Source organism: Notothenia rossii (genome assembly GCF_949606895.1).
Source record: "Notothenia rossii genome assembly, chromosome: 5".
NCBI classification, from domain to species: Eukaryota; Metazoa; Chordata; class Actinopteri; order Perciformes; family Nototheniidae; genus Notothenia; species Notothenia rossii.
The window spans coordinates 89,091,031-89,104,302 of record NC_136903.1 but is presented as its reverse complement, the minus strand read 5'-3'; the positions used below and the strand labels follow the sequence as shown (position 1 = coordinate 89,104,302).

At 39.2% G+C, this 13,272-nt stretch overlaps 1 protein-coding gene across 1 annotated transcript; it reads left to right on the top strand.

The window, feature by feature from the left end:
• Positions 1 to 8,264: 8,264 nt before the first annotated feature.
• LOC307038935 (odorant receptor 131-2-like) lies at positions 8,265 to 11,559 on the top strand (the record flags this gene model as incomplete). Its single annotated transcript, XM_079680607.1, has 2 exons — positions 8,265 to 8,408; positions 10,741 to 11,559. The coding sequence occupies 2 exons, from the start codon at positions 8,265 to 8,267 to the stop codon at positions 11,557 to 11,559; spliced, it is 963 nt and encodes a 320-aa protein (XP_079536733.1).
• Between the last annotated feature and the right edge of the window lie 1,713 nt (positions 11,560 to 13,272).

Sequence of the window (13,272 nt, the reverse complement as noted above, 5' to 3'; positions counted from 1 at the left end):
AATTAAACAACATCTTCAATTTCTCTTCACAATATACGTTTCCTTGCAGTATCAACACTAATTCGGCTGACTTTTATATTTGATCCAATAGGTAGATAGGCTATATTTACGCCATAACGGTGCACAGCTGATAGAAAGGGACACCTAGTGGTTAAAGCACGTTATTGAATTTTATTATTTTTATTATTAGATATTAATAGGAGATACAGACAGACAAACTAATAAGGCTTTAAACATTAAAGAATACTTTAGATTAAGGTCTTCTTTTGAATAAGAAAAAAGCTTTGGGGGTATCTACAGATAAACATTAAGCCTGACAAAGTACTAATATATTGCTTTCCTGCAATGTTAACTACAGTATGTTTAAGCACTTATTTGAACTGATATTATACATATGTATTATACTCTTATAAGATGTATGCAGAAGGAATGTGCAGAATATGACAGTTTAATGGTGGAGGTATACACACATATTGATAGATGTCTTGTAATGCACTGTTGAGGAACCTGCGACCCAAGTTTTTCATCTCCGACCTTGTCAGGTATTGAACATTCAATAAATAAATAACACAGAATTATTAAATATAAAACACAGAATGTGTGTGATTATACTAAATTATTTACAAATAAACACCACTGCATATTTACAAATGTTACACATGCTGCTGTAACGAAAACATGTCCAATTTGGGATCAATAAAGTATATATTATCTTAAGATGATCGACGGCTACTGCCATATTTGCAAAATGTTCCTCTGAACCTTGACAAATGCATGTTTCAGGCTTAACAATTAGCAACAGGAGGGGTCACAGACATAAGACCAGCTGTTAAATAAAGCTCTTCTGACCTTAGCTGTCATTTGGCTGCCCATTATGGACACAAGCAATGTGTACCCATTCATTAATTATATGTTTTACATTTGAGTGTTTCCTATCCCCTAAACCTCCAGGGATGTACACAGTTTAATACTGGCAACTTCTTATTATGGGAAATACGAAAACATCTTTTAAAACTAAAATTCCCAGTAGAGACGTGCCATAGAACATGTTGCAAAACAAACAATAGCCAGAATGTGTAGTTCTGGGGAGGTGGGTGGTGGACCCATTCAAATCCAGTTTTGGATAGTCTGCCGTGGTTCCATCCCATTTCAAAGTGCTGTTTGACGCTCGGCGTAACCCTCGGCACACACTCAAACATCCAAATCACAGAGCTTGAGGACTAATCACGGTTGCCAGAACTGTGAAATTGACCAAAATTCGGCCCGAAGCACCAACAGGTTGAGCTTTTTCGAGCCCCTTCTCTCCGCTTTTCCGTTGGCACTCTGCCTTTTTTTCGAATTATGCTACCTCCATGACAGACACCGCGAAAAGCACCTCTCTCTAGCCCCTCACAGACCACCAAAGGACGGACTACAGACCTCCAGCATGTCTCCCTAACATGGGCACTTCCATAACCTTGCACACCGTGAGACCCCGGGCCCCCGGACTTAAGCACTCCCCCATGGACTAAACCCAGATTATCACACCCTACAGAACATCATGCCCCTGGTAACCCTAAAAGGGTGGTGGATTTTGCGGTGCTTTACCATCCGCCCATCAGCATCCATATTCGGCCTTCTTCACGGCACCCCCCCCCCCCCCCCTGTGCTGGAGGTTCACACTTTAACTTTTTTGTCATATTCGTCTTTCCAAGCTGTGTACCCAAACGTAAGCACTCTCACTCTGACTAAACACATAAGGACATCCGGGTAAGACTTTAGTGCCCCTGGTACTCCGTGTCGTTAAATGAGCTCAGTAATGTACTGCACAACATCACATGGGTAAATGAGCTCCGTAATGCCCTGCAAGATCACATTTGGTTTATTTCCAAAAAGCCAGGAAAATACACCTATCTCCGTCATGTCCCGTAAAATATCATTCTTTGTTTATTTCCATCATTCAGGCAAATACACATATCTTTGTCTGCTCCAGGAGCAGAGTCGAACCCGCAGTTTGGAGGAACATACCGCCAAGCACCGGCACGTGGACCCGGGAAGGAGGCCCTCTGATGGCGGGTCAAATTTGCTGATACCGCAGCTGACGGCTGGACACTAGCCGTAGAGGAACACCAGGGTGGGACCAGGCAGTTCCCTCTTTGCAGACAAGCATATGTGGTTGTTACGCAGGATCAAACAGGTAGCCTGTGATGAAGTAGGGTCGACCCTATATCATGTGAAGCCAACGAGCCGTGGTCCTAGAAGGAACCGGTGCCCGGAGCAAGGCCAATTGCTGAATGCCGCAGCCGACTAAGTCCGCTATGCAACAGTGGAGGATTAGAGAAACAGATGTTTGCCTTGCACTCCGCGGCGAAGTGGGGAGGTGGAACTTCCACCCCGCTGCGGAACCCGTGGTGGGACCCCTGAGTCAGACGTTTTGCCATTCGATCAGTGAGGTCAGAGGAGAAGAACGCAGCAAAAATGGACAAAATGCGTTAATGTACGGGTGAGTTTTGGGGGGGGGAACGGCTGGACAAAGGCAACCGAGAAGGAACCGGGTGAAACGAGCCAAAACAGAACAAAAATAAAAAGAACCAGGCAAAAGGGGCGGAAATGTAAAAAAGTATCCGAAAATAATGCCTCATAAGGCAGGTAGAGTCCCCTGTCAACTCCCCTTACATTCCTCCAGAGTCAGAAAAAAGTCTGAGTTAACTTTTTGGAGAACCATAAAAAAGGGGTGAAAATGTAAAAAGGTATCCGAAAACAGTGCCTCATAACCCGGGTAGAGTCCCCTGTCAACTCCCATGTCATTCCTCCACAGGCAAAAATAGTCAGATTCAAGTTTTTGGAGAACCATAAAAAAGGGCTAAAAGTGATAAAAATGTATCCAAAAATAGTGCCTCATAATGCGGGTAGAGTCCCCTCAAACTCCCCTTACATTCCTCCAGAGACCAGTTCAAAAACGTAAAGTTTGGTAAGAACCATGCTGGGGGGTCTCTAGGCAACAAATTCATCCGAGCCAGAGTGCACTAGGAGCGGACACATTCCTCCATGAAGTGAGACAGCCGTTTTTTTTCTGAGACCTCTCAAAAACTGGGTTTCCGATTTGACAGTAGTCTGAAAATGATGAATGAATTTTTTGGACGGAGAAGAGGAGGCTTGGTTTCCCCTCTCCGTTGTAAGTTGCAACGGGGGAGGGGAAAAGTGTCCGGGGCTTCGGCCGGAAGCGCCGACAGGTCTCTGTTGGCACTCTAATTTTTTCAATACGTTTTTAAAACTTCATTTTTTATAATTTTAAGATATAATTGACCGTTTTCTTTACTTTTTTCTTCTTTCCACGGGTGGGGGCGCATGGCAGGCCGCCTATGAGCTCCAAAATTCGGCCTGGAACCTCCAGGATTTGTGGGATAAGCTCCATAAACTGACAAAGTCACCCAGAAATTTCACTTTTATAGCCCAAAGATATATAATACAAATATATTTAAATAGTAAAAGTTAAAATTGTGCTCCGAATTACCCGGAATTGGATTTATATAGCCCCATGATAGTGAATAAAAATCATTTTCATGGAAAAAAGTGTTAAAACACCTGATTAAAGCATATGCAGGACCCCAGTGAGCTCCAGACTGTGATTAATCTGATTAAAAATGTTAATCGTTTGACAGCCCTAGTTTATACAAGAATATGATTGATCATATTTGATTATAATTAACTTTCGTTTTAAGTATTCACTTGATACTATGAAGATCTCAACAACGGTGACGGGGAGGGGCCCTGTCCGACCGTCAACATGTGACGGGTTGGGAGTGAGAACGTGTTGGGAAAAGAGAAAAACATAAATTCGTCATGTACGAGGTTACAATTGAAATAAAAAAGGGAAGTGAAACTTATGCTTGTCACCCTCACCCTCCGGTCTACATTAAATGATCCCATTACGTATGATTGTATGAAAAGATCTTAAAATAAATACAAATGTATTTATTATAAACGTTAGTCCTTAACATCTATCACTGTGTATATCACCATTCAAACATATTTTAAAAGTTTAACAAACCCCACACAGCTCAAAAAGCACTGGGAAATGTTGACTTTATTTGATCGATTCAGTAAAAACTGTTATGAACTCAGACACTCAGGATGCAGGACCCAATTGCATGACCCGGGAGACAGAGGTAAAGTATTGGTAAGATACTTTATTTTTCCAAAAAAAAACAATATGAGCAAAAATGGTCACTATCGAATCTGAGGTTGAGATGACAAAAGAAGAGAACAAAATAAAATCGCTCACGTAGTGAGGAACAAAACCTTTCAAGAACACAAAGAGAGGATAGACCTGACTATGGCAAGAGACAAGACGAACTGACACTGAACACTGGGAGACTGGGGAATTTAAACACAGGATAACAAGACACAGGTGGGGACAATCAGGGGCGGGGCTGACTACTGATGATCACAGGAGACACACAAGGGAAACAGGTGAACACAATCAGACAATTAGAAACACCAGGGAAACTAACAACCGGCAATACACAAGGAGGAAAACATGACAGGGAGAACAGAACAGCAAAACACCCATTACCTGGCACATCAAACTAAAACCGTGACATGACATAAGAATCGTGACAAAAACTAACGTTCATATTTCTCTTTTTGATTAAAATACCGATGAACGTTCAAAACAAAGCACTTTGGCAAGTTACCATATACGTTTTAAAATGCTTAATAAGCACCGTAACTTTCATGATATCATGTCTCGGTCATAATCGGTTCTTTCCGTGAACGGCCGAATGTTGTGTGACGATGAATGTTGTTCTCCTTTTCTTTCGTAAAGGAAGTTCCAGTGTATCCTAAGCTAAAGGAGGTTATAAAGGAAGTTTCAAACCTCCTTTCCTATCATCTAGAGAATGAAGAAGAAGAATTTAGCAAAATCTTCTCATTGAAGTAAACCTATTCGAAAATCTGTCCAATCCAAATGATCCAGCGTCCCGTAAAACTACAAAATCCACCAGAAATGTGTCAAAATCAGCCCAGTCAAGCACACAGACTCCAGTCTGCGTGTTTGTGTTTGAGGTGACGACGTTATCAAACACCTGTGTGTGATCCCAGAGATCAAAGGTTACCATGATGACGACGTTATCAAACACCTGTTTGTGAGCCTAGAGATCAAAGGTTACCATGGTGACGATGTTATCAAACACCTGTGTGTGTGTGTGTGTGTGTGTGTGTGTGTGTGTGTGTGTGTGTGTGTGTGTGTGTGTGTGTGTGTGTGTGTGTGTGTGTGTGTGTGTGTGTGTGAGCCCAGAGATCAGAGGTTTACATGGAGATGTGCAGTGAAAGGAGATCCTTTCCATTGATCTGAATGAGAAATAAACCTCTTACATATCTAACTATAGCTTGAGAACCGTAGCAGCTATCGGTAAAATGTGGAGCATGTCAGGACCCTGACGAGCGTCTAAGTCTGCTTTTTGTGCACTATCGGGTCAATAATGTGGCATTTTTGGCAGATTTACTAAACGTGTGCAGCTGCTGCTCTGAGGAAAGATCAGGCTGAATTTACAATGGGCCTTAATGGAGACAAGTTGAACGTTTTTGTCACTTCATGCCCTCAAGAGGCATTTTATTTAAATATATTTGCCTCATTTTATTTCTCAACGTAGGAGAGGTTTTCCTACGTTTTCCATGAAAAATGATGTCCAAGGAGTGTAGGGTTTGGGAGTTATGGCAGATTAAAAAAATTATAATTAAGGCGAATTTCTAGCTCTCCTCCACTCTAGCTGTGACATCACGCACTCTAAGCCTTAAAGAGCTGCGCAATACACACTCATGTTACAATCTGAAGAAGGCCTCTTTACCAAGCTCCAAACTAAGTTAAATATCTCAAAAAGTGTAAAAGATATGAAAAATGTGAATAACAAGTTTAATAGCTGAATGTCTTGTGACCGTTTTAAAGTTGGAATGAAGTCTCTAGCTGAAAGCATTGAGTTACATGTTACAAAATAGTTTAAAAAGCTGAATATTTAAAGTATAATATATTTGGAAAAAGTTGAAAGTTTCCCATCATGTGCTGAATATTTTTGATATTTGAATGGTTTCTGTAGCTGAAAGTATGCTGAAGTTATTGAGAGCCAAACTTTTTGTTGAAATAATAATAATAATAAGAAGAAAAAGATGCGGAAGAACTATAGTGGAATGCTGTTGCACAACATTTGCATTAAATATTAACCTGAAAATGTGCATAAAAATGACCTCTTTAGCATGAATCTGTTAATCACACGTCTTTGACATCTTCCCTGTGTATTCTGTCCAAACCATATTACTTTCAATTCATTTATATTTGTTCACAGTCATTTGTCATGTACTCTCCTCTTTTTGTTTCATATTTATAATTCTTGTTCACATATTTCTCATATAAAAGTGAATATCTGGGTTTGGACTGGCAATGTATCCTTAAATTAAATATTATAAATGTCTCTGCTTCCAGGTACTTTCTTCATTCCTCTTTATAACAATAAAAAAAAAACAATATCACTGCTGCAGAGGGTATTTCCGCACACAAGAGAAAAAACATTTTGTAAGGGGGATTAAATATGACAACAGACATTCAAAGCTTCATCAAAAGAACATCAGAGGAAGCTTTGAATGTAGAAAAATGTTTTTTAACTGCACAAAGAGCTGTGGTAAGCAAATTATGGCTACGTCCCCGTACCCAAGACACACGCACACACACACACACACACACACACACACACACACACACACACACACACACACACACACACACACACACACACACACACACACACACACACACACACACACACACACACACACACACACACCCACATTGTTTGGCCCAACATAATCCCAATTGTATCAATACGTCGTTATAAAAACTGCTTGAACACACGACACACTGCAGTGATGTGACGGCTGCTGGTAGGTACCGTGTGTGAGTGTGTGCGAGTGAAGAAATGTTTTTTAGTAAATGGAAAAATGTATAATTTATGACTCAGTAGGAAAGATCGGTAACACTTTATTTTAAGGTACACATATTCACCATCAACTAGTTGTTAATTTACATGCATATTAGCAGTATATTGGCTCTTTATTAGTCATTATAAAACATGCATTAAGGCCTTATTCTACATGACCATATTCTACAAGTACTAGGCCATTAGTTAAGAGTTTTTCCTCAATAACCCTCTAATTAGTGCTTATTTATTGTAAGTAAGGAAGTTGTTGTGTTTGAGTTTGGGTCTTAATATGCTCAATATGGGCCTAATAAGGCATTCTCTCATAATAGCACTTAACAAATATGGTCTATTCTTATGTAACAAGACATGAAACTACAAGTGTTAATTGTGTCAAAATAACTAAAAATGTGGTATTTCTAACTCAGAATTCCCTATTTTAAAGTGAACTCTTGTTCATAATAAATAAGCTATAGTTTGACTCTAATATGTTAATTAACAACTAGTTGATGGTGAATGTGTGTACCCTAATCTAAAGTGTTACCGAAATATCTTTTAACGTTTTGATTTCAAGAGACTTAATATGTGTAAACCATTTGTCTTTAATGGACATTTGATTGTGCACTTCACTTGCATTCGTAAACATAAAAAAAGGTTGTGGCTGTTTGCAGGGAAAACTCAACAAATATTTAAGTAAATATATGAATATTTTTAGAATAAGATGATTACATTTTAAAGTAATAAGATTTAGAACAGTTTAAATAAGGATCAGTGCGTCTCATATGATTTATTGTTTATGAAATGTCTTTGAGGAGCTTATAAGGCAATCACATTTTGTATTATTATTAATATTATTAATAGTAGTCTTAGTAGTATTATTAGAAGTATGATTATATAATTATTGTAATTAGTATAAGAAGTAGTAGTTGTACTATTATTATTTCCATAGCACAATTGTTATTGGCATATTTTCTATAATGGGCATAAGAGATATCTTTAGAATAAGTTGAACAGATCTGGGACAGAGAATCACAAATTAATTGATCATGTGATTTTATTTTAGGCACAAAAAGAAAAGTATTATAATTATCTTGATATGTTAGTATTTTTGTTTTTATTATTACAATTATTATTGTTATTACTAGTATTATTGTTGTTATATCTATTTATATTATTCATATTATTGTTATTTATATTTATATTATTACTTCTATTATTATTGCTATTATTGTTAAGATGTATTTCATTACTAGCAGTATTAGTAACACTTAAATGTGAATAAATGCTGTTTTCAGGAAGGATTGTCTCGATATAATCATGAACGTCTCGTCTCTGAACTCCACCTCTCCCGGTTCTCGGAGCTTCGCCGAGGCCGTTTACAAGAACGTGATCGTGACGGTTCTCTGCATCGCCATTAACTACATCAACGGCACCCTGATACACACCTTCAGGAAGCACCAGGTGTGTGTGTGCGTGTGTGTGTGTGTGTGCGTGTGTGTGTGTGCGTGTGTGTGCGTGTGTGTGCGTGTGTGTGTGTGTGTGTGTGTGTGTGTGTGTGTGTGTGTGTGTGTGTGTGTGTGTGTGTGTGTGTGTGCGTGGGATTTCAAACATGCTGCCTTACAATCCCTCTTCTGTTCCTGATTCTAGCAACTCATGTTTATTGTTTCATGTTTAAAAATGTATGATAATCAGAATCAGAAACAGGTTCATTGCAGAGTAGGTTAACACACACGAGCAATTTCCCGTGGTGTATTTGGTGCATACAACGACATAGAAAAATAACATAAATTGCAAGAAAAGCAACCAAAAATTAAACAATTATACTTTTAGTTTTGAACTATTATAACATTAAAATATAAATACATATTACATGAATTATAGATATTTCAAAAAACTATGTACAGTTAACGTGACTTAAAGCGTTAGCTCCGTATACAAATGTGCAGAATATTCGGAGGGCTGTGCAGGATAATGTTTAGACGCTATTGTTTATATTGATCATAGTGTTCATTAATGTAATGCATGTGTCTATGGCGTGGCTGGTTGGTGGGGGGGTTATTGGAGGGTTATATTATATAAATATTTATAAAACGGACAAGTCAAATCAAGCAATCTGATTGGTTCTTAGCCGTGATATACTGCGCGTATACCACGGGTAGAATTGTAAGTTACTTTTCACAACAAGTCAGTATCCCTCCGCCTCTGAGAAAAACAGTATACCGTTGGGCTGAAAAGCAAACTTTATCATACTGGAACAAGAAAGCAGCGGAGAAGTAACGGGGCAGAAGCCCTCCTTTTTTACGCAGCGGTCTGGACATAGACATCAAACGGCAAAACATATTCAGTGTGCAGTTCCTTTGGCATTAGGGCAAGGATATCTAGATACTTTTGAAGGTTTAACATAATGAATTGTGCTACTTTTAAAGCAAGCAACGATGTTTTCAAATCTGTAATCAAAGAGGTCCGCAAAAACGCTATCGACCAATCAGATTGCTTGATTTGACTTGTCAGTTTTATAAATATATTTAAATTTCTTCCGTTACGAAACAAACTTACAAAGCATAAAATGGAAACATTTAAGATTAACTTCGACCTCCGGGGGGGTCTTACCATAGTATGGATGAGTGGATTGAGCAGTGCCTATCTCCAGAAGAAAAAAAGCACCTAAACTACGACATGCAGAGCTACGTGAAGAGCAGGTAAACCAACTGGAAAAGTACCACCATTCAAAAGCTTTCTGATGCGGGTCTTGAAACAAAGCAGAGAAATTATGACCGTTAGTGGCCACAGGTGCGAAAGATCTCTCCAGAGCTACTGGAAGCCCAATCTCGGGGACCGGAGAAAGTGGAGCAATATTCTCGCCACACCAAGCAACAGCCTCGAACAACCTCAACATATAAAAGTGACCACGTAAGCCATGCTACTGATGCTGGACAGTTTTTCAGTGGCTGCACAATAAACAGCAACATACACATTAATGTAAATAAACAGCCAAATAATGGATCAACTCTCTCTGTCTAATATGTTCGCTTGCTGTTAGTGTTGTTGCATAGCAACCACCTTGCACTATGTTTTGTGCAGAAGGCAACGGAGGGACTATTTCATTTTGAACATCATTATTTACAAATAAAAACTATTTAAATTAGAGTGTGTATTTTTCTTTCATATTGCCAGACTTGGTAGCCGTTTTATAAAAGCAATAGCTCACTTCAGGCCGTGATATATGCTCATTATATCACAGCTAAGGGGGTTGTCGACCCTCCGCTTCGCGTCGGGCCGAACCACGCCCCTTAGCTATAATGAGCATATACCACGGCCTGTCGAGCTATTGCTTAAATATATGAGGAAATCAGGGCTGCAAAATCTATCAGCTTCTTTAAGTCACTTTTAAAAAATCTCTTTTGCTTTTATGTGTTTTATTTAATGTTTCATTTATTCTTAATTTATGTATTTTTCTTTATTATTTCCTTTGTGTTTTACTCTGTTTTTTATGTTTAGACTCTGCTGTCCAGTTCACTTGCTCTCTGTGTATTTTTATATGAAAGCACTTTGTAACTATACTCTGAAAGCTATTAAATAACATCACATTTAAGTGAAAATATTTGGGGTTTTGGTCTTAGACATTTAGACACCCTGAACAACTGGAAACTGAAACGCTGACTTTAATTAAATGTATTATGTCACATGACACATTTCTAACTCTAATAATTCCTAATTCTCTTATGTGAACACTTAATATCATTACATCTTTTCAGCGCCCCTTGCTCTGACACTTATTTCCTCTCCCCTGCAGATCTTTTACTCCAACCCGCGCTACATCCTCTTCATCCACCTGGTGATAAACGACATGCTGCAGCTGACTCTCTCCACGCTGCTACACATCATCAGCTACACCCTGAACACCTTCAGCGTCTCCTCCTGCCTCCTCCTCCTCCTCCTCGCCGTCATGGCCACCTTCAACACGCCTCTTAATCTGGCCGGCATGGCGGTGGAGTGCTACGTCGCTATCTGCCTCCCGCTGCACCACTGTAGGATCTGCACCGTGAGAAACACCTTCATCCTGATGAGTCTCATCTGGTTTGTCAGCTCTCTCTCCATCATGCCTGATTTCTTCCTCCTTCTGGCCACCGAGCCCCTCAGCTTCTTCACGTCCAAAGTGTTGTGCGCCAGAGACTATGTGTTCAGGAGTTCGTACAGTTTGAAGAAGAGAGACGCGTCGCACATCGTGTGTCTGGTGCTGGTTTGGCTCACGCTGCTCTACACCTACTTCAGGATCCTGTTTGCAGCCAAAGGAGCAAAAGGGGATTCAAAGAAGGCCCGAAACACCATCCTGCTGCACGGTTTCCAGCTTCTGCTCTGCATGCTGACCTACGTTCGGCCCATGTTCGAACAGGCGCTGCTCTTTTTACTGCCGCGAAGACACTCTGACATACGCTTCGCCTCGTACGTCTTCGTGCAGATTATCCCTCGCTTCGTGAGCCCCATCGTGTACGGACTGAGAGACCAGAACTTCAGGAAGTACATGAGGAGATACCTGCAGTTTCGAGTCATCATGAGGAAGAACCACCTGGGGAATAACGCCGTGTCGGACATGAAGCCTGCAGTCTCTTAGAAAACACATTTATATTAAGTTACAAATCATATTTTTACTTTTTTTATTTGGTATGAACATATAAAGTCAAATAAAGGCTAAAGGCCAAGTATTTAGCTACATTTTCTCATTGAAGTAAATATATTCCAAACTCTGTCCAATCCAAATGATCAAGCGTCTCGTAAAACGACCACAAATGAGTCAAAATCAGCCGACAAGCAGTACACATACAGTATGACCACTTTCTGGTTCCAACTCCCATTTTTCACCCCGGAAATGACGCAAAATTGGTCAAATCGGCCACAAAAAGAAATGTTTAACTTAGCGATAATGATAATTAACGCTAATGAATGCAACTTGTGCTAATTGTTTGAACATGAGGAGATACCTGCTGTGTCGAGTCATCACGAGGGAGAACCACCTGGGGAATAACGCCGCGTCGGACATGAAGCCTGCAGTCTCTTAGAAAACACATTTATACTAGGTTACAAATCATATTTTTACTTTGTTTATAGGTATGAATACTACATATAAAGTCAAATAAAGGCTAAAGGTCAAGTATTTAGCCACATTTTTCTCATTGAAGTAAACCTATTCCAAAATCTATCCAATCCAGCGTCCCTGTGAAACGACAAAATCCACCAGAAATGTGTCAAAATCAGCCAATATATGGCCACTCTATGGTTCCAACTCCCATGTTGTACCCTAAATTAGACCCTCCAGAAAAACGCGATTCTGCGATCGCAGAATTTAACGTATAATCAGCAAAATGGCGCAGATTTTTAAAAGGCCACATAATCCCCGCATTTTTCCACACAAAGTTGAGAAGAAAAAAACGTTAGTGGCAGGTTGTGTGTGAGAGAGAATAAATAAGACAGCCCAATATTTAAAAAAATAGTTATTCTTTCTCCCCGCATATTTAGCAACTTTCCGCATATTTCCTAAATTCCCGCAATTTCACCGCATAAAATCACATAAAGCCCCGCATGTTTAATCGCATAATCAAGGATTTTTTCCCGCGTTTTTCTGGAGGGTCTACTAAATATGTCAGAAATTGATTCATCACCTTCAATAACCCCCAAGACCGCTCCAACATTTTCTAAATCGGCCACAAAAAGCCAATTTGACCTGGCTATAATGCTAATTGTGCAAATTGCCCCGCATACGCAAGTTAGCATCCGGTAGTTTCTATGTGCTGGAGACTGTATTATACATTTCTAACATAAACTTTGAGGCTCTCAACATTTCCGTGTTCACAACAGGACTCTATGAGCTGCAGACTATGATCTCATGTTAGAACTGCAAAATGAGTCCAATTAAGGCTGTAGGTTAAATAGTTAGATATATACATTTTTGTTATTTCATTCCAACATGTTCACCGGGATAAGTCAAACAATACAATTATAATTGTTTGAATAATTGTTTGTGTTTGGAAAAAAACAAACACCATGTATCTACATTTGAATGTTCTCATTTTATTTTATTTTAATGTTTATGCTCACATGGATAAGTAAAATATACTATATATATATATTTTGTGTTTGTTAAAATGACAACAGCAACCACTATTTAGAAAGTAGATGCTTTATTATTTTTGGCAAAGTATGTAACTGCTTATATTATAATTTTTCCATCGATATAAAACTCTCTGAATAAAAGACTGAACCAAGTAGTTCTGTACTTTAATATAAACACATCTTATCGTGGTTACATTTTAACATTTGGTTTATTAAA